The sequence below is a fragment of the Narcine bancroftii genome, chromosome 13, assembly GCF_036971445.1.
Source record: "Narcine bancroftii isolate sNarBan1 chromosome 13, sNarBan1.hap1, whole genome shotgun sequence".
In the NCBI taxonomy this organism is placed as follows: Eukaryota; Metazoa; Chordata; class Chondrichthyes; order Torpediniformes; family Narcinidae; genus Narcine; species Narcine bancroftii.
The window spans coordinates 71,823,666-71,842,222 of NC_091481.1; the positions used below are offsets into that span (position 1 = coordinate 71,823,666).

At 44.3% G+C, this 18,557-nt stretch overlaps 2 protein-coding genes across 10 annotated transcripts in view; one reads left to right on the top strand and one right to left on the bottom strand.

Annotated features, from left to right (window-relative positions):
• The window catches only part of LOC138748358 (lethal(3)malignant brain tumor-like protein 2), a 50,152-nt gene extending 34,459 nt beyond the window's left edge, over positions 1 to 15,693 (bottom strand). For 3 of the 4 annotated variants that reach the window (XM_069908405.1, XM_069908403.1, XM_069908406.1), the window contains exons 1-3: positions 7,234 to 7,307; positions 1,018 to 1,267; positions 365 to 498 (exon numbers count right to left, since the gene is read on the bottom strand). In XM_069908405.1, the coding sequence (XP_069764506.1) occupies positions 365 to 498; positions 1,018 to 1,249 (366 nt within the window). In that variant the 5' untranslated portion in view covers positions 1,250 to 1,267; positions 7,234 to 7,307. Of the gene's footprint in view, positions 1 to 364; positions 499 to 1,017; positions 1,268 to 7,233; positions 7,308 to 15,583 lie in introns of those variants that run through there. The other variant, XM_069908404.1, reaches the window with a different exon arrangement.
• LOC138748355 (lethal(3)malignant brain tumor-like protein 2) overlaps positions 8,903 to 18,557 on the top strand; it is a 96,276-nt gene continuing 86,621 nt past the window's right edge. For 5 of the 6 annotated variants that reach the window (XR_011347968.1, XR_011347970.1, XR_011347969.1 and 2 more), the window contains exons 1-3: positions 8,903 to 8,978; positions 11,737 to 11,986; positions 15,640 to 15,773. Coding sequence is in view for 3 of the 6 variants with exons in the window: in XM_069908398.1 (XP_069764499.1) it covers positions 11,755 to 11,986; positions 15,640 to 15,773 (366 nt within the window). In the remaining 3 variants the exon portion in view is untranslated. The remainder of the gene's footprint in view (positions 8,979 to 11,736; positions 11,987 to 15,639; positions 15,774 to 18,557) is intronic. The other variant, XM_069908400.1, reaches the window with a different exon arrangement.

Sequence of the window (18,557 nt, forward strand, 5' to 3'; positions counted from 1 at the left end):
AGACCAGAGGGCATGGGTTATGGGTCAAAGTGCAAAGGTTTAGGGCGGCACAGTTAGCATAGCAGATAGGTCATTGCTGTTACTGCGCCAGCTTTTAGGACTGGTATTGAATCTCACGCTGTCTGTAAGGAGTTTGAATGCTCTCCCCGTTTCTGTGTGGGTTTACCTCCGGGGGTCCAGTTTCCTCCCAACGTCCAAACTTACCAGGGGATGTAGGTCAATTGGATGCCACAGGCTTGAGGGCCAAAATGACCTTGAGCTAAACAGTTGTAAAGTCAAAGAACTGCCCAGGTGGAAGCATTGCACATAGCTGGTTGTGTCTCAGATGTGGCCAAGATGTGGTGAAGATGTGGTGATAACTAACCTGCAAGCGGGCCAGGATGCTGGCTTTCTTCGAGTTGGAAGAGTAGCTCCGAGAACAAGAGACACTGCAGAACCTCTTCGTTTTGGAAAAGAAAGTTTCCCGGACTCCTTCAATGCCACACAACTCGCAGATCGCTTTAATGATTGTAAACAAAAGTACAGCACAGTTTTAAACAACAAAACCGAAGCAGGTGAGGAAGTGCTGGGCTTCGTAAGTTGGGGGATCAAGTTCAAGAGTCAAGAGGTCATGTGGCAACTCTACAAATCTCTGGTGAGACCACATTTGGAGTGTTGTGTTCAGTTCTGGTCAGCGGCGGGGGGGGGGGGGGCGGGGAGGGTGGGGGCGGCGGGGAGGGCGGGGGGCGACGGGGAGGGCGGGGGCGGCGGGGAGGGCGGGGAGGGCCTTTCATCAAGGTTTGAGCAAAATGTAGGCAGGCTTCTGAATAAAATAGTAGGGGGGGGACAGAGGAAGGATCCCAGGCACACAGGAAGGAGGTAATAGGTGGATAAGGGAGGGAGTGCACAGCAGCAAACAGGGAGAGGGGTGATGGCCTTGTGAATGGAGAGGAAGGGGTGGGGGGGCTGGAGGAAAGGAGACAGAGGGATGGGATGGGGTGGGGTGCGAGAACCAGGAGCGATCACTGAACAACGTACCCATTCCAGGATCTCTATTGACAGACGAGTCCTCGTCCTCGTTTGCCATTCCCGCCACTGACTCAGACTCCAAATCATGCCGCTGGTCCCTCTCCTGCCCTTCCGTGCTCTCATCACTCGATTCCTCCGAGGTGAAGTTCCCATTGCTGCTACTCGTGCTGCTGTGTTCCTCCACACTATCGCAACCATCAAACAGCTCAAAGTCTTCCTCACTATTGTCTACAAAGGCCATTCTGGTATCATTCTGAGGCTGAAAAATCAATGGGGAGAAAGTAGGGTCAGGGAAGCATGTAGATCATTCCAACACAGTACAGGCCCTTTGGCCCAAGATGTGCAGACATACATAAACCTTCTCAATGATCTAAACTGTACCCACCTCACACCCATAACCCTCTAGTTTTCCTGCCTTCTGAGCATCTTCTAAAGTCCTGATGGTTCCAGCCTCCCCCAATTTATCCCTGGTGTCTCCCCTGTAGTTTCCACCCCCACTTTGTAGAGACATCCTCTGGTGTTTGGTACTGTTGCGCTGGGAAAACAGTGCTGGCTGTCCACCCTCTCCATGCCTCGCAGTATCTTGTCAGCTTCTATTACATCACCTCTCATCTTTCTTTGCTCCAAAGGGAATAGCTCTGCTAACCTTGGCGTGAAACACATGATTGTACCAGAAACAAAGATACTGGAGGAACTCAGCAGGTCTCACAGCGTTTATCGGAGGTTAAGATATTACTGACATTTCGGGGCTTAGTCCTTCCTCAAGGCCTAAGCAAAAAGGCATCTGTATTCAAAGGCTGGGGGGGAGGGGTGGAGAATGGGAGGGGGAGGAGAGCAGACCAACAGATAAAAGACACCCCTTTGGGCAGCATGGGTTCATGGAGCAGAAGGGCCTGTTGCCATGCTGTATGTCTATATTACATTTTGTTCTAATCAGTTAAAAAAATTTAAAGAACTTCAATGTGGCCAAGATGCCAAACCCTAGATTTTGTACCACACTGTAACAACTGGATTTGTCACTGCTCTCGGAAATCGATTTGAAATGTTGTTTCAACACATTGGGAAGCATCGACTGGGGTAGAAACAATGTCAGGGGATAAAAGACGACAAATCTATTGCACACATGGATAACACAAGACTGCGAACTACAGGTGCTGGAAGAGGCACATGATCCTTAAACCTACTCTGCCATTCACCAGGATCATGACTAATCTTATACCTCAGCTCCATTTCCTGCCCTCTCTCTATATTCCTCTCTTTCTTCTTTGGCTTGGCTTCGCGGACGAAGATTTATGGAGGGGGTAAAAGTCCACGTCAGCTGCAGGCTCGTTTGTGGCTGACAAGTCCGATGCGGGACAGGCAGACACGGTTGCAGCGGCTGCAGGGGAAAATTGGTTGGTTGGGGTTGGGTGTTGGGTTTTTCCTCCTTTGCCTTTTGTCAGTGAGGTGGGCTCTGCAGTCTTCTTCAAAGGAAGTTCCTGCCCGCCAAACTGTGAGGCGCCAAGATGCACGGTTTGAGGCGATATCAGCACACTGGCGGTGGTCAATGTGGCAGGCACAAAGAGATTTCTTTAGGCAGTCCTTGTACCTTTTCTTTGGTGCACCTCTGTCACGGTGGCCAGTGGAGAGCTCGCCATATAACACGATCTTGGGAAGGCGATGGTCCTCCATTCTGGAGACGTGACCCACCCAGTGCAGCTGGATCTTCAGCAGCGTGGACTCGATGCTGTCGACCTCTGCCATCTCGAGTACTTCGACGTTAGGGATGAAAGCGCTCCAATGGATGTTGAGGATGTTGACAACGCTGGTGGAAGCGTTCTAGGAGCCGTAGGTGATGCCGGTAGAGGACGCATGATTCAGAGCCGAACAGGAGTGTGGGTATGACAACGGCTCTGTATACGCTTATCTTTGTGAGGTTTTTCAGTTGGTTGTTTTTCCAGACTCTTTTGTGTAGTCTTCCAAAGGCACTATTTGCCTTGGCGAGTCTGTTGTCTATCTCATTGTCGATCCTTGCATCTGATGAAATGGTGCAGCCGAGATAGGTAAACTGGTTGACCGTTTTGAGTTTTGTGTGCCCGATGGAGATGTGGGGGGGCTGGTAGTCATGGTGGGGAGCTGGCTGATGGAGGACCTCAGTTTTCTTCAGGCTGACTTCCAGGCCAAACATTTTGGCAGTTTCCGCAAAGCAGGACGTCAAGCGCTGAAGAGCTGGCTCTGAATGGGCAACTAAAGCGGCACAGGAGAATCTCAGTTTCAAAAGCAAGCAATAACTCCAGGGCATACAATACCAAAGCTTCAGCATCCCTGAACGAAGAACTTTCTTCTCGTTTTACTTCTAAATGACCATCCCTTATTTTGAGTCTGTAACCCTTGGTTTCAGGCTCCTCGGCCAGGGAACCACCCTGGCAGTCCTAAAAATTTTGAAAATAGCAGAGTAAGCTTGCAACCCCAGTGAATCAACAGAGACCAATAGTGGAGGAAATGTTGATCCATCTTCTCACCAAGGCCCATTTGTCTATCTCCCATTAAGAACCTTATTTGTGCAGCATCTGACAGATTTCCAATTTATTGTCAGAGACAAATACGCAGTAACTGTACCCACACCGTGATGCAGCCAGCCAGGACTCTCTTACTAGAGCTCCTATAGAAGGTTGACATGATGGTGGCCGGTAGACTTGCCCGCTTCAGTCTTCTCAGGAAGGGCAGTTGCCGTTGCGCCTTCCTGACAAGTGAGGAGATGTTGAGTGTTCATGATAGATCATGAGATGAGTGAACTCCAAGGAACTTGGTGCTCTCCACTACAGAACAGTTGATATGTAATGAAGGGTGGTTGTCCCTGTTCCTCCTGACATCTGTGATCATTTCCTTCATCTTGTCAACATTGAGACTCTGGTTATTACTCCCACACCATTTTATGAGAAGTTCCATCTCTTCTCTACAGTGCGACTCATCCTTCTTGCTGATGAGGCAGACGACTTGTCTCATCTGCAAATTTGATAACACTGTTGGAGATGGATCTGGGGATACAGTCATGGGTCAGTAGCGTGAACAGGAGTGGGCTGAGCACATAGCCCTGAGGTGCATCAGGGCTCAGCGTGATGGGGCTCAACATTCTGCTACCAACCCAGACTGGGGTCTTTCCGGTAGGATGTTCAGGATCAGTCAAGTCCCAGAGAGAAGACCTTCCCCAGTCCCTCTGGGAAACGATTGTATTAAACGCTGAGCTGAAGTCGATGAACAGCAGCCTGGTGTATGAGGTGTCGTTCTCCAGGTGGGCTGATCAAATTTGAGGTGTCCAACTAACAAATCCTTCACACCAACTCCATCTGTTATGTCCCTGGATCAGAAATGACAGTTTTGCTTCATGTAAAGTCTACTGAAGTGTAAAGAAACAGAGGTTTGATTTTGTCACATCTGGTTCATTGGGCAGCACAGTTAGTGCCACGTGGTTACAGTGCCGGTGATCAGCGTTAACATCCTGTGCTGTCTGTAAGGCATTTGTATGTTCTTCCCGTAACTCGTAGGTTTTCCCCAGTGGGTCCAGTTTCCTCCCTCCATTCAGAAATGTACAGGGACTGAAGGCTAATTGGGTATAAATTGGGTAGCACAGGCCAGAAGGGCCTGTTACCATGCTGTATGTTAAAAAATTCCTGGCTCACAGATTTTTAAAAAAGCATTACTAAAATGTTGGCATCCACAAAAGAATCAGTTACCAAACTGAGGAATGATGTTGGTATCGTATGAAGGCTCCATCACACACCAACTGGAGGAACTTGTACTGTGGAACACAACACTACAGCACGGGAAGAGCCCTTCACCCCACGATCACAGCGCTGAACAAATCAAACTGAAACCTCTGACTGAACATGGTCCATATTCCAACATATTCATAGGTCTTAAATCATCTTATCGTGTCTCCTCCACCACTACCCTTGCCAGCCTGATCCAGGGATCCACTACTCTATGTAAAAAGAAAACTTGCCCTTTTAAACAAGATCATCTGCATATTCTAGGGTCAATGCATCCCTGACGAAAGACTCAGGCCCAAAACTTTGGTTATTCTTTATGTCCCATCGATACTGCCAAGTTTCTCCATCATATTAAACTTCTCCCCCTCTCGCCTCATGCCCTCTAGTGTCAGGTATCAGGTGCATTTTGTTGTAATTTTAACAAATTATGAGGAGACAATGTTCTTGATTTTAAAAAGCTGCTTGACATAAACAAAACAAATAATTGTTCAGAGATTAAACAATGACACAAGTCTGGTTGCAAACTAGATGTTAAAAATGTTCGCCAGTTCAAGTGGAGAAGAACATTCCCTGATCCTGAGGGGCCGCTATGGGCTGCTAGTCATGTGGCCTTCCCAGTTCAGGTCACCAACCTCTCCAGGACAAGATGTTGAAAAAGTCCACCAGTGTTGAGGGAAAAACAGTCATAATTCACAGAGCTCTCAGAAACACCAGTGTCGTCTGTCCCCGAGACCTGGGACAACTCATCCTCCGGACTTTACCATGAGGTCCAGGACACACATTTTTAGCCTCTGAACTTGGCACATCTCTGAGGCTCCAATCGCAACTGGACATTATTCCAACTCTGCCGCTCCATTCTCTCCTCTCTACCCCCGATATCAGGCATCCACGACATTACTGTAGAGTCTGAAAAGCCGCCAGGACACAATGACACATAGTGGCTCGATCTCCTCTCTAGGCAGCACCTGGATCTCAGTTCTTCAGTGGTCGAGTTCTCTGCAACTTCACAGCATCAACTCGGATCCTCATGTTCAGCGCTTTCCTTTTATAACACCTGAGTCAATGATCCAAAGTCCAATCTCCTTGAATCAAAAGCTGTGCATGGCACCAGCTTGTGAGTTTCTGGTGCAACGGATGTCCAGAGCAGCCGCTGCTGAATTGGTCCATGCCACCATCTTGCTTCAATAGTGTGTGGCAACTCTGGATAAAGATTCTGGCTGTCGACCCTATCTAAGGCTCATTACGTTCGACCTAATCTACATGAAAGTCTGGAGAAGCCATTGGCTTTCTCTGTGGGCAAATGTCTACTGAGTTAGCTGGTGAAGATATTGAAAGGTTAGCAGAGTCAAAACAATTGGCACTGTCAAATTTACACAAGATCTTCTGTAATCCAGGAAACCGCTGAACAGATAATTGGCTACAGTGTCACATCTCATAACACATTTAAAACTAATATGTAATCATTTTCATTTTAATCACACTCCATAGGACATGTTTTAATTGGGCTGGGATAATAGTTATATCTTAGAACCCTTTGTCCAGTGAGCTGAGCAAAATAAAATGGTGGGAGAGGGGAGAGACAGGGAAATTGTTGCAAACTATAAATCCCTCAATCTGATAACATCATTACCAGGATGAGGAGTTTGAGGAGATTCGGAAGGTCACTGAAGACTCTCAGAAACTTCTATGGGTGTAGCATGGAGAGCATTCTGGCTGGTTGCATCACTGCCTGCTACAATAGTGCCAACATTCAGGACAAGAAAAAAATCCAGAGGCTGGTTAACTCAGCCTGCAACACCACAAGCACCAGACCTCACTCCATCGAGGACATCATACAAGAGGCAGTGTTTTAAGAAAGCAGCTTCCATCCTCAAGGACCCCCATCACCCAGGCCATTGCTACCATTGGGGGAAAAGGTACAGGAGCCTGAAGACAATCATTCAGAGGCACAAGGGCAGCTTCTTCCCCTCCGCCATCAGATTCCTGAATGGACAATGACCCTGCCTTATTTGGACTTTTCCAGGCATCATTTTTATTTATTTTGTACATAAACGTTTGCACTGAGATGCTGCCTCGCAACAAGGAATTTTGTGACACGCTCGTGACAATAAATTATGATTTTGCTGATAATCACCTCCTTTCCAGGACTCAGACACAATTCCAAGGCAAAATAAATCAAATATAAATTTAAGCAACAGTAATTCCATCCTTAAAACCCACCAGCTCTCAGTTGCGGAGCAACAATGTAATTCTGGCAACTTCCTTCATCCCAGCAGGTAACAAACTAACTTCAACAGAAAGTATCAAACATATTATGAAGACAATTTCTTGGGAAAGGAACAGCAACAAGACAATGACACCTCATTGGAAAAGACAGGGGTTTCAGTTATCAATGAACTTGCAGGTAATTTCAATGCCAAATGTTCTCACTTCCCATTTATTTTAGCAACACTTTTTAAAAATAATCTCACAATACCTCATCGGTTCAGTTCCAAAGCAACTTAATTTCTGAACCAAGATCACATTGCGGCCATCTTAGGAAGGGCTATCACCGTGCAAGGTGGTGGCTTATTGGAGGGACGGTCATCCTCTTCAGCCAATAGGAAGTGCTGATATTGCACAGGTGATTATGCCCCCCCCCCACCTCGGTTGATAGAGCATTCTGGGAGATGCAGTGCATTGAGATGGATTTATTGTATTGCCCTCATCCACTTTAACTCATCCTAACCATTTACGGAGAAAACTCTTTAATATTAAACAGCTTCGATAAATGGATGTTTAAACCCAGACAATTTAAGCTATCTATGTTTGCAATGATGTGATTTTCCCCACAACGAATTGGTTATTTGGGACCTGTGCAAACCCCTGGAGCAGTTTGCTCAACGATGAGTCGCACTGCAGAGAAGAGGTGGAGACTGTCATGAAAAGGTGTGAGAATGACAAGCTGAGCTACAACGTGGACAAGATGAAGGAGATGATCGTGGACTTCAGGAAGATCTGGAATGGCCACCTTTCACTACACATCAATAACTGTAGTAAAGAGAATGGAGAGCCCCAAGTTCTTTGGAGTTCTCTTGACAAGTGACCTACCCTGGATACACAATATTGTGGTATGGTTCGCATATCTGTTAATCCACACCTTTGCAGCACCAGCGATTGGACTGGTGTTCAAATCCTGTGCTGACTGTAAGGATTTTGTCTGTTCTCCTCGTGTCTTCGTGGACCATAAAAGTGGCAGAGAGGAATACTGTGTCTCCCTCTTTCATGTCGACATGATCTATCGGGATTGTTGTCTAAAGAGGGTGCGCAAATAATTGAGGACCCCCTTCCACTCGCACACAGCATTTTTCAGCTGCTCCCGTCGGGGAAGAGATACAGGAGTATTAGAGCCTGTACCACCAGGCTGAGGAACAGCTTCTTCCTACGGTCAGTGAGAATGCTGAATGTCTGATGAACTGCTCATACAATCCCTGTTTATACCTCTTTTTATATATGTGCTGCAGATGTACTGTTTGCCTGTATGTGTTTACATGTTTTTACACAGAGAACACTGTTTCGTCAGGTTGTACGTGTAGAATTGGATGATAACAAAGAAAAACTTGAAGAGTTGCTTATGTGATACCTTTAATGACTCTAAGATTCCTTGTGAAGATGTGGAATAGATAAAGCAAGAAACAGTGATAGCTCTTGCCTCAGAATGTGTAAATCTGAATCTAGAGCACTGCAACAGACCCCACCATCTGCAGATGTCTCTTCTTACTGACCTCCTGAAACTAAAACACTCAGTTTTGAGGTGAGTGGGGAAAGATTTAAAAGGGACCTGAAGGGCACCTTCTACACACAGAAGAAATGGGGGATGGGTGGTTGTGGTGTATGGAACGAGCTGCTAGAGCAAACAATAGAAGTGGGGACAAGTGATGCACTGCACAAATAAGTGGAGACTGCAGGTTGAGAGGGGTGTGGTGTGAACGCAGGTAAAGGATGACTTAAAGTGGGTGAGAGCAATACAATAAATCCAACTCTATCCACTGCATCTCCCAGAATGCTCTATCAACCAAGGGGGGGCGTAATCAGCTGTGAAATATCAGCGCTTCCTATTGGCTGAAGAGGATGACCGTCCCTCCAATAAGCCACCACCTTGCACGGTGATAGCCCTTCCTAAGATGGCCGCAATGTGATCTTGGTTCAGAGACTAAGTTGCTTTGGAACTGAACCGATGAGGTATTGTGAGATTATTTTTAAAAAGTGTTGCTAAAATAAATGGGAAGCGAGAACATTTGACATTGAAATTACCTGCAAGTTCATTGATAACTGAAACCCCTGTCTTTTCCAATGAGGTGTCATTGTCTTGTTGCTGTTCCTTTCCCAAGAAATTGTCTTCATAATATGTTTGATACTTTCTGTTGAAGTTAATTTGTTACCTGCTGGGATGAAGGAAGTTGTCAGAATTACATTGTTGCTCCGCAACTGAGAGCTGGTGGGTTTTAAGGATGGAATTACTGTTGCTTCAATTTATATTTGATTTATTTTGCCTTGGAGTTGTGCCTGAGTCCTGGAAAGTAGGTGATTATCGGCAAAATCATAATTTATTGTCACGAGTGTGTCACAAAATTCCTTGTTGCGAGGCAGCATCTCAGTGCAAACGTTTATGTACAAAATAAATAAAATAGTTCGTAGAAAAGTCAGAATCTGGAATAATCAATGAACAAAAGGCACTGCCTTTTTGTTTGTACATTACTATTTTCATTTTTCATATTGTTGTTGTAAGATGGTTCATAATATGATTGTGCTATTGGTGCTGCCCCAAAACACCAAATGTCATGACTTATTCAAGACAACAAATTCTGATTTTGAAGTAAGGCTGTGTCTGTTGTTCATTGATTGTTCAGGAATCTGATGGTGGAGAGGATGAAGCTGCCCTTGTGTCTCTGGGTGCTCCTGTACCGTTTACATCGATGGTAGCAATATGAAGAGGGGACAGCCTGTGTGGTGGGGGTCCTTGTGGATATAGTCTGCTTTCTAGAGACACAGCCTCTTGTTGATGTCCTCAATGGAGTGACTGATCGTAGCAATATGAAGAGGGGACAGCCTGTGTGGTGGGGGTCCTTGTGGATATAGTCTGCTTTCTAGAGACACAGCCTCTTGTTGATGTCCTCAATGGAGTGAAGTCAGTTTATTTTTCATTATGTGAAGACATTGTTTCATGGTTTTATTGAATATGTTGAATATTTATTGGTTTTGGAGGGGGTGGGAAGGGGGGAGGGAGGGTAGGGGTGGGGGAAGGGAGAAAATGCCACTGTGTATATTTAATGAGAAACGTTAATATATATCTTGGTTGTAATGGTTCACAGAGTGAAAAATAAAAAAATTATTTTAAAAAATGGAGTTAAGTCTGGTGCCTGTGATGGTGCAGGTGGAAATAATAACCTTTGGGAGTTTCTTCTTGTCCTGAGTGTAGGCACCTCCATATTAGACAATGATGCAACCCATGGGACACCGTAGAAGTTTTCAGGATTCTTCGGTGACACACTGAATCTCGCCAAACTCCTCCACTTGTAATGATATTGTCAGATTGAATGTTTTGTTGCAAGGAACCATTTCCCTGTCTCCCCCCTCCCTCACCACTTTATTTTCCATAGCTCACTGAACAAAGGGTTCCAAGACCTAACTATTATCCCAGCCCACTTAAAACTTGTCCTGTAGAGTATGACTAAAGTGAAAATGATTATAAATTTGTTTCAACTCTGTTATGAGATGCGACGCTGCAGCCAATTATCTGTTGAGTAGGTTCCTGCGATACAGAGATCTGATTTGCATAAATATGACAATGCCAATGTCTTGATCACTGTCCCTCTGAGCGTGAGCACACGCATCTTACAACCAGTGCACCAAGGAAATGAATGTGCACACAAAAGATTAGTTACCTAAAACAATATAGTAATTAATAATTAGACATTAAAAATAATCTCTTAGCTAACCGTTTCTTTAATTAGTTAGGCAGTTTTTCAAATACCACATTTGCACATCAATTTTTTTGAATAAAATATTGATTCCTTGTGTCAAATTCAAAAGAAGTGAAGGCGTGAATCACAAAGAACTGCCAGTTTAAAGTTGAACGGCTTCACAAAATAGTAGAAACTGCTGCACCAAAAGCTCTATAGGTCATGCATGTTCTGTGAGAAATATTTATCTATGATTTGGAAACTGGAGTTATCTGTTTGTATAATTGAACTTGAAACAATTTCAAGTTTACGTTTGCACAAGCATTCAGTACACACGTACTTTTGTCACAGGGAAAAAATTTGCACAACCTAAGAATTTTTTTTGCGCACACTGGCTACTAAAAATTGGAGGGAATGTTGGTGCTGACTCTGCCCTGGGATATAACATTCAAATTTATTAACCAGGTCACAGAGCAGAAATTGCCAAAAAAGAAAGCCAAGGGCTTCTCCAGACTTTCATGTAGGTAAAATCACGCATAATGAACCTTCGATAGCCAGAATCAATGTCCAGAATTGTTACATCTTTACCTCCGGTAAACGCTGCGAGACCTGCTGAGTTCCTCCAGCATCTTTGTTGCTGCTACAATCATGTGTTTCACGTCACGGTAAGCAGAGCTATTCCCTTTGGAGGTGATGTAATAGAGGCTAACGAGATTCTGCAAGGCATGGACGGGGTGGACAGCCAGCACTGTTTTCCCAGCGCGACAGTAGCAAACACCAGAGGACGTCTCTACAAGGTGGGGGAGGAAACTACAGGGGAGACGCCAGGGATAAATTGGTGGAGGCTGGAACCATCGGGACATTTAGAAGATGCTCAGAAGGCAGGAAAACTAGAGGGTTATGGGTGTGAGGTGGGTACAGTTTAGATCATTGAGTAGGTTTATGTAGGTCAGCACATCTTGGGCCGAAGGGCCTGCACTGTGCTGGAATGATATACGTGCTTCCCTGACCCTACTTTCTCCCCATTGCTTTTTCAGCCTCAGAATGATACCAGAATGGCCTTTGTAGGCAATAGTGAGGAAGACTTTGAGCTGTTTGACGGCTGCGATAGTGTGGAGGAACACAGCAGTACGAGTAGCAACAATGGGAACTTCACCTCTGAGGAATCGAGTGACGAGAGCACGGAGGGGCAGGAGAGGGACCAGCGGCGTGATTTGGACTCTGAGTCAGTGGCGGGAGTGGCAAACAATGATGAGGACTCATCCGTCAATAGAGATCCTGGAATGGGTACGTTGTTCAGTAATCGCTCCTGGTTCTTGCTCCACTCCCCATCCCTCTGTTTCCTTTCCTCTAGCCCCCCCCACCCCTTCCTCTCCATTCACAGGGCCACCCCCCCCACCTCTGTTTGCAGCTGTGCCCTCCCTCCCTTATCCACCTATTACCTCCTGCCTGTGGGACTGTGATCCTCCCCTTCCCCTCCACCCTACCATTTTATTCGGGCACCTGCCTACATTTTGTTCGTACCTTGATAAGGGGCTCAAGCTCGACTCATTGATTCTGTACCTTTATCTTTGTTATATAAAGTTCGCTGTCTCTCCAGCATCATGTTTTTACTTCAATCATGGCGTCAGCGGACTTTAGAGTTTTACTCCACAAATGAATAACCGATAGGAATCTTTAAAATTGTAGTGAGCCTGTTGGGAAGTGCCTTTGGTTCCAAGGGTAGTGGAACCGTGGGATTCACCTCCTGCATTGGATAGGGAATGTTGAGTCAATTAAAATTAAGGTCACTAAATTTTCAATGGGGACAGACCAAAATGTCTGGCAGTAAATGACCACCCAGAGATGGGGGAACAACATCTCATCTTCTGTCTGGGTTCCTTCCAATCAGATAGCATTAAGGTTGACTTCTGTTTCTGTGAAACCTCTTCCACCCTATCTCCTCTTCCCTGTGTTATCTTCGAACCATAGAACATCACAGCACAGAAACAGGTTCCTTTGACCCTTCTAGTCTGTGTTGAACTTTTTTTTTGTATAGTTCCACTGAACTTTACACAGTCCATAGCCCTTCATACCTCTCCCATCCATGTACCAGTCCAAATTCCTTTTAAATGTTAAAATTGAGCTGGCATTCACCACTTCAGCTGGCAGCTTGTTCCACACTCCCACCCCTCTGTGTAGAGTTTCCAACTCATGTTTTCCTTTCTTCCCCCCCCCCCCCCCCCCTTTACCCTTCACTCTTAACCCATGTTCTCTGGTTGGTATCTCACCTATCCTCAGTGGAAAAAGCTGACCTATATTTACTCTGTCTATCCCCTCATGATTTTAAATACCTGTGTCAAAACCCCTTCATTCTTCTTCGGTGCAGGGAATAACCTGTTTAAGCTTTACCTGTAACTCAGTTCCCAGCTCTAATTCTCCACCCTACCCCCCCCCCCCCCACCGTCTCCTTTCACAGAGGCAAAATCAATTCTCACCTCTCCTCTTATCTTCTTTTGTCTCTTCAGTCTGGACTCCTCTTTCCCCACCCCACCCCCTTCCCATTCTTCCCCCTTAATCTGTAGTCTTTCATCAAGATACCTACCTGCCTTTTGCTTCTACCTTGAAGAAGGGCTCAGGCCAGAAATATCAATCTATCTTTACCTCCTGTGGACACTGTGAGACTGGTTGATTTCGTCCAGCATCTCTGTGTGTTTTCACTTTAGACCAAAGACAGGAAACTGGTGTGTGTTAAATGACTGTAATGCACCATGGACAAAAATAGATAAAACATATAAAGGATAGAAAATATTCACAGATGAAGTCTGAACAATAATAAAAGTGACATTTCTATAGGCCCAATATTTCTTTGGTGGACCTTGAATGTTTATAGTTAGACCAGTTTAGGGAGGGATAAGAGCCTGATAGCTGTTGGGGAGGAGATAGGGGTTGAAACTGGTCATGAAGCTGGAGGTGCTGGGCTCGTGTCCCTACTGATTCTTTTGCTCAAAGTTAGCGGCAACATCCAAGGCCACCAAAACAGATTGGTGAGAGCCAAGATTCTGATACCAACCAGTGTGCATGGAGGGACCAGGAACTTCACTGGACCTCAGCTTTCCAAACCCAACTGGGCACTTCTTCAAGATTTCCACAATTTATTGTGAACACAGATGATAGAACATAAAGCACAGTACAGGCCCTTTGGCCCTCTGTTAGGCTGACCATGAAAGACCTCAACAATGAAGACGCTGTTTACATCCGGTACCGCACGGATGGCAGTCTCTTCAATCTGAGGCGCCTGCAAGCTCACACCAAGACACAAGAGCAACTTGTCCGTGAACTACTCTTTGCAGACGATGCCGCTTTAGTTGCCCATTCAGAGCCAGCTCTTTAGCGCTTGACGTCCTGTTTTGCGGAAACTGCCAAAATGTTTGGCCTGGAAGTCAGCCTGAAGAAAACTGAGGTCCTCCGTCAGCCAGCTCCCCACCATGACTACCAGCCCCCCCACATCTCCATCGGGCACACAAAACTCAAAACGGTCAACCAGTTTACCTATCTCGGCTGCACCATTTCATCGGATGCAAGAATTGATAACGAGATAGACAACAGACTCGCCAAGGCAAATAGCGCCTTTGGAAGACTACACAAAAGAGTCTGGAAAAACAACCAAGTGAAAAACCTCACAAAGATTAGCGTATACAGAGCTGTTGTCATACCCACACTCCTGTTCGGCTCCGAATCATGGGTCCTCTACCGGCATCACCTACGGCTCCTAGAACACTTCCACCAGCGTTGTCTCCGCTCCATCCTCAACATTAATTGGAGCGACTTCATCCCCAACATCGAAGTACTCGAGATGGCAGAGGCTGACAGCATCGAATCCACACTGCTGAAGATCCAACTGTGCTGGGTAGGTCACGTCTCCAGAATGGAGGACCATCGCCTTCCCAAGATCGTGTTATATGGCGAGGTCTCCACTGGCTACCAAGACAGAGGTGCACCAAAGAAGAGGTACAAGGACTGCCTAAAGAAATCTCTTTGTGCCTGCCACATTGACCACCGCCAATGGGCTGATATCGCCTCAAACCACGCATCTTGGCGCCTCACAGTTCAGCAGGCGGCAACCTCCTTTGAAGAAGACCGCAGAGCCCACCTCACTGACAAAAGACAAAGGAGAAAAAACCCAACACCCAAACCCGACCAACCAATTTTCCCTTGCAATCGCTGCAACTGTGTCTGCTTGTCCCGCATCGGACTTGTCAGCCACAAACGAGCCTGCAGCTGACGTGGACATTACACCTCCATAAATCTTCATCCGCGAAGCCAAGCCAAAGAAGAAAAAGAAGGCTGACCTACCAAAAAAAAATCTAAACCCTCCCTACCCTGTAACCCATTGGTTTTCTTTCATCCATGTGTCTGTCCAAAAGTTACTTCAATGTCCCTTATGTTCCAGCCTCCACCACCACATTCCAGGCCCCCACAACTCTTCGTATAAAAATCTTACCCCTGATGTCTCCCCTAAATTTTCCTCCCTTCTCCATTCACTTTCTCCTCTGGTGTTTGCTACTCCCACCCTGGGAAAAAGACTCTCACTGTCCACCTTATCTATGCCTCTCAGAATCTTGTAGACTGCTATTAAGTCTCCTCTCATCCTTCAATGCTTCAAAGAGAAAAGTCCCAGCTCTGCTAACCTTGACTCATAAGACTTGCTTTCCAATCCCTGCAACATCCTGGTAAATCTCCTCTGCCCCCTCTCCATAGCTTCCACATCCTTCCTGTAATGAGGTGGCCAGAACTGAACACAACACTCCAAGTGTGGTCTCACCAGAGATTTGTAGAGTTGCCACATGACCTCTTGACTCTTGAACTTGATCCCCCAACTTGTGAAACCCAGCACTTCCTCACCTGTTTCGGTTTTGCTGTTTAAAATTGTGCTGTGCTTTTGTTTTCAATCATTGAAGCGATCTGCGAGTTGTGTAGCATTAAAGGAGTCCGGGAAACTTTCTATTCCAAAACGAAGAGGTTCTGCAGTGTCTCTTGTGCTCGGAGTTTCTCTTCCAACTGTAAGAAAGCCAGCATCCTGGCCCGCTTGCAGGTTAGTTATCATCACCTCTTGGCCAGTCCACCTGCTATGTGCAATGCTTCCACGTGGACTGTTCTTTGTCCTTGTTACTGTTTAGCACAAGGTTGGGGGCACTGTTTACTGAATTCCATGAATAGAACCATAGAATATTACAAAACATAAACCGGCTCCTTTGGCACTTTTAGTCTGTACCATCTATTTTTCTGTCAAATCTCACTGACCTGCACCCAGTCCATAGCTCATCCATGTGCCTGTCCAAATTTTTCTTAAACAATTAGCCCTTATTCTCCACTTCAGCTGTGTGAAGAAGTTCCCCTAATAATTTTTAATTTTTTTAGCCCTTCAGCATGAAACAGGCCCTTTTGGCCCATGAGCCAATGCTACCTAGTTACATCCTATTGACCTTCAACCCTTGGTATGCTTTGAACAGTGGGATAAATCTAGAGCCCCTCGAGGAAAAACCACGCAGACACGGGGAGAACGAACAAACACCGTAAAGACAGTGTGTGATTCGAACCTCGATTTCGATTGCTGGCACTTTAACTGCTACATTAACCATGCCACCCTAAACTTTTCCCCTTATACCCTTAACCCATGCCCTCTGGTCTGTATCTCACCCAAGGTGACACAATTGATGCCAAAAATGACAGTTTATAGAAGTTAATCTCTGACATCTAATGACGTGGAGCTGAGCATCTGTAATGGTGACCAGCTGATTATGAAATGTAGCTGGTTATTTGGTCCTCACCACGTTCATGCCCTCAGCAAAACGTTTGACTCCTACCTGCCATTCTGAGTCCACTGCAGTTCATCAAGAATAAAAGCCAACCCAAAATGTTTTTTTTAATTTTTTATTTTTCACACCATAAATCACATTAGCCATGATACACACTTTTTCCTTTACACACATATACAGTGACATTTTCTCCACCCCACCTCCCTCCTCCCAACCCACCCCCCCCCCCATCCATTTAAGGTATACAATCTAGGATATATTAAACCAGTCAGACAATGTTGTCACTCAACAAAAATACACCAGAAATTCTACTGAGTCCATTCTTTTCTTTCCTTCTCCTTCCATCAACTTAGGTAATGATTGTCCCCGGTAGGTTTTCGCTATTGTATTTAATGTAAGGCTCCCATATTTGTTCGAATATTTCAATATTATTTCTTAAACTATATGTTATTTTTTCTAATGGAATACATTTATTCATTTCTATATACCATTGTTGTATTTTCAAATTATCTTCCAATTTCCAGGTTGACATAATTCATTTTTTTGCTACAGCTAGAGCTATCTTAACAAATCATTTTTGTGCATCCTCCAAATCAATTCCAAATTCTTTGTTTTTTATGTTACTTAGGAGAAAGATCTCTGAATTCTTTGGTATATTGTTTTCTGTTATTTTATTTAATATCTGATTGAGATCTTCCCAAAATTTTTCTACTTTCTCACATGTCCAGATTGCATGAATTGTTGTTCCCATTTCTTTTTTACATCGAAAACATCTATCAGATACTGTTGGGTCCCATTTATTTAACTTTTGAGGTGTAATGTATAGTCTGTGTATCCAGTTATATTGTATCATACGTAACCTTGTATTTATTGTATTTCTCATCGTTCCAGAACATAATTTCTCCCATGTTTCCTTTTTTATCTTTATATTTAAATCTTGTTCCCATTTTTGTTTAGTTTTACCATTTGTTTCCTCATTCTCCTTTTCTTGCAGTTTAATATACATATTTGTTATAAATCTTTTGATTATCATTATATCTGTAATCACATATTCAAGGTTACTTGCCTCTGGCAAACTCAAACTGCTTCCTAATTTATCCTTCAAGTAGGATCTCAATTGGTAATATGCCAGCACTGTATCTTGAGTTATATTGTACTTATCTTTCATTTGTTCAAAGGATAAGAATCTATTTCCTGAAAAACAATTTTCTATTCTTTTAATCCCTTTTTTTCCCCATTCTCCAAAGGAAAGGTTATCTATTGTAAAAGGGAGTAACTTGTTTTGCGTCAATATTAGTTTTGGTAATTGATAATTTGTTTTATTTCTTTCTACATGAATCTTCTTCCAAATATTGAGGAGATGATGTAATACTGGAGAACTTCTATGTTGTACCAATTTTTCATCCCATTTATATAATATGTGTTCAGGTATCTTTTCCCCTATTTTATCTAATTCTAATCTCGTCCAGTCTGGTTTTTCCCTTGTTTGATAAAAATCTGATAGGTATCTTAATTGTGCGGCTCTATAATAATTTTTAAAGTTTGGCAGTTGTAAGCCTCCTTGTTTATACCATTCTGTTAATTTATCTAGTGCTATCCTCGGTTTCCCCCCTCTCCATAAAAATTTCCTTATTATTTTCTTCAACTCCTTGAAGAATTTTTCTGTCAGTGTATTGGCAATGCCTGGAATAAGTATAATATCCTTGGAAAAATGTTCATTTTAATACAGTTTATCCTTCCTATTAGTGTTAGTGGCAAATCTTTCCAATGCTCTAAATCGTCCTGTAATTTTTTCATTAGTGGATAATAATTGAGTTTATATAGTTGGCCGAGATTTTTGTTTATTTGTACACCTAGGTATCTTATTGCCTGCATTTGCCATCTAAATGGAGATTCCTTCTTAAATTTTGAGAAATCCGCATTATTCATAGGCATTGCTTCACTTTTATTTACATTTATCTTGTAACCCGACACTTCTCCATATTCCTTCAATTTCTTATATAATTCTTTTATTGTTAGTTCTGGTTCTGTTAATTACACTATAACATCATCCGCAAATA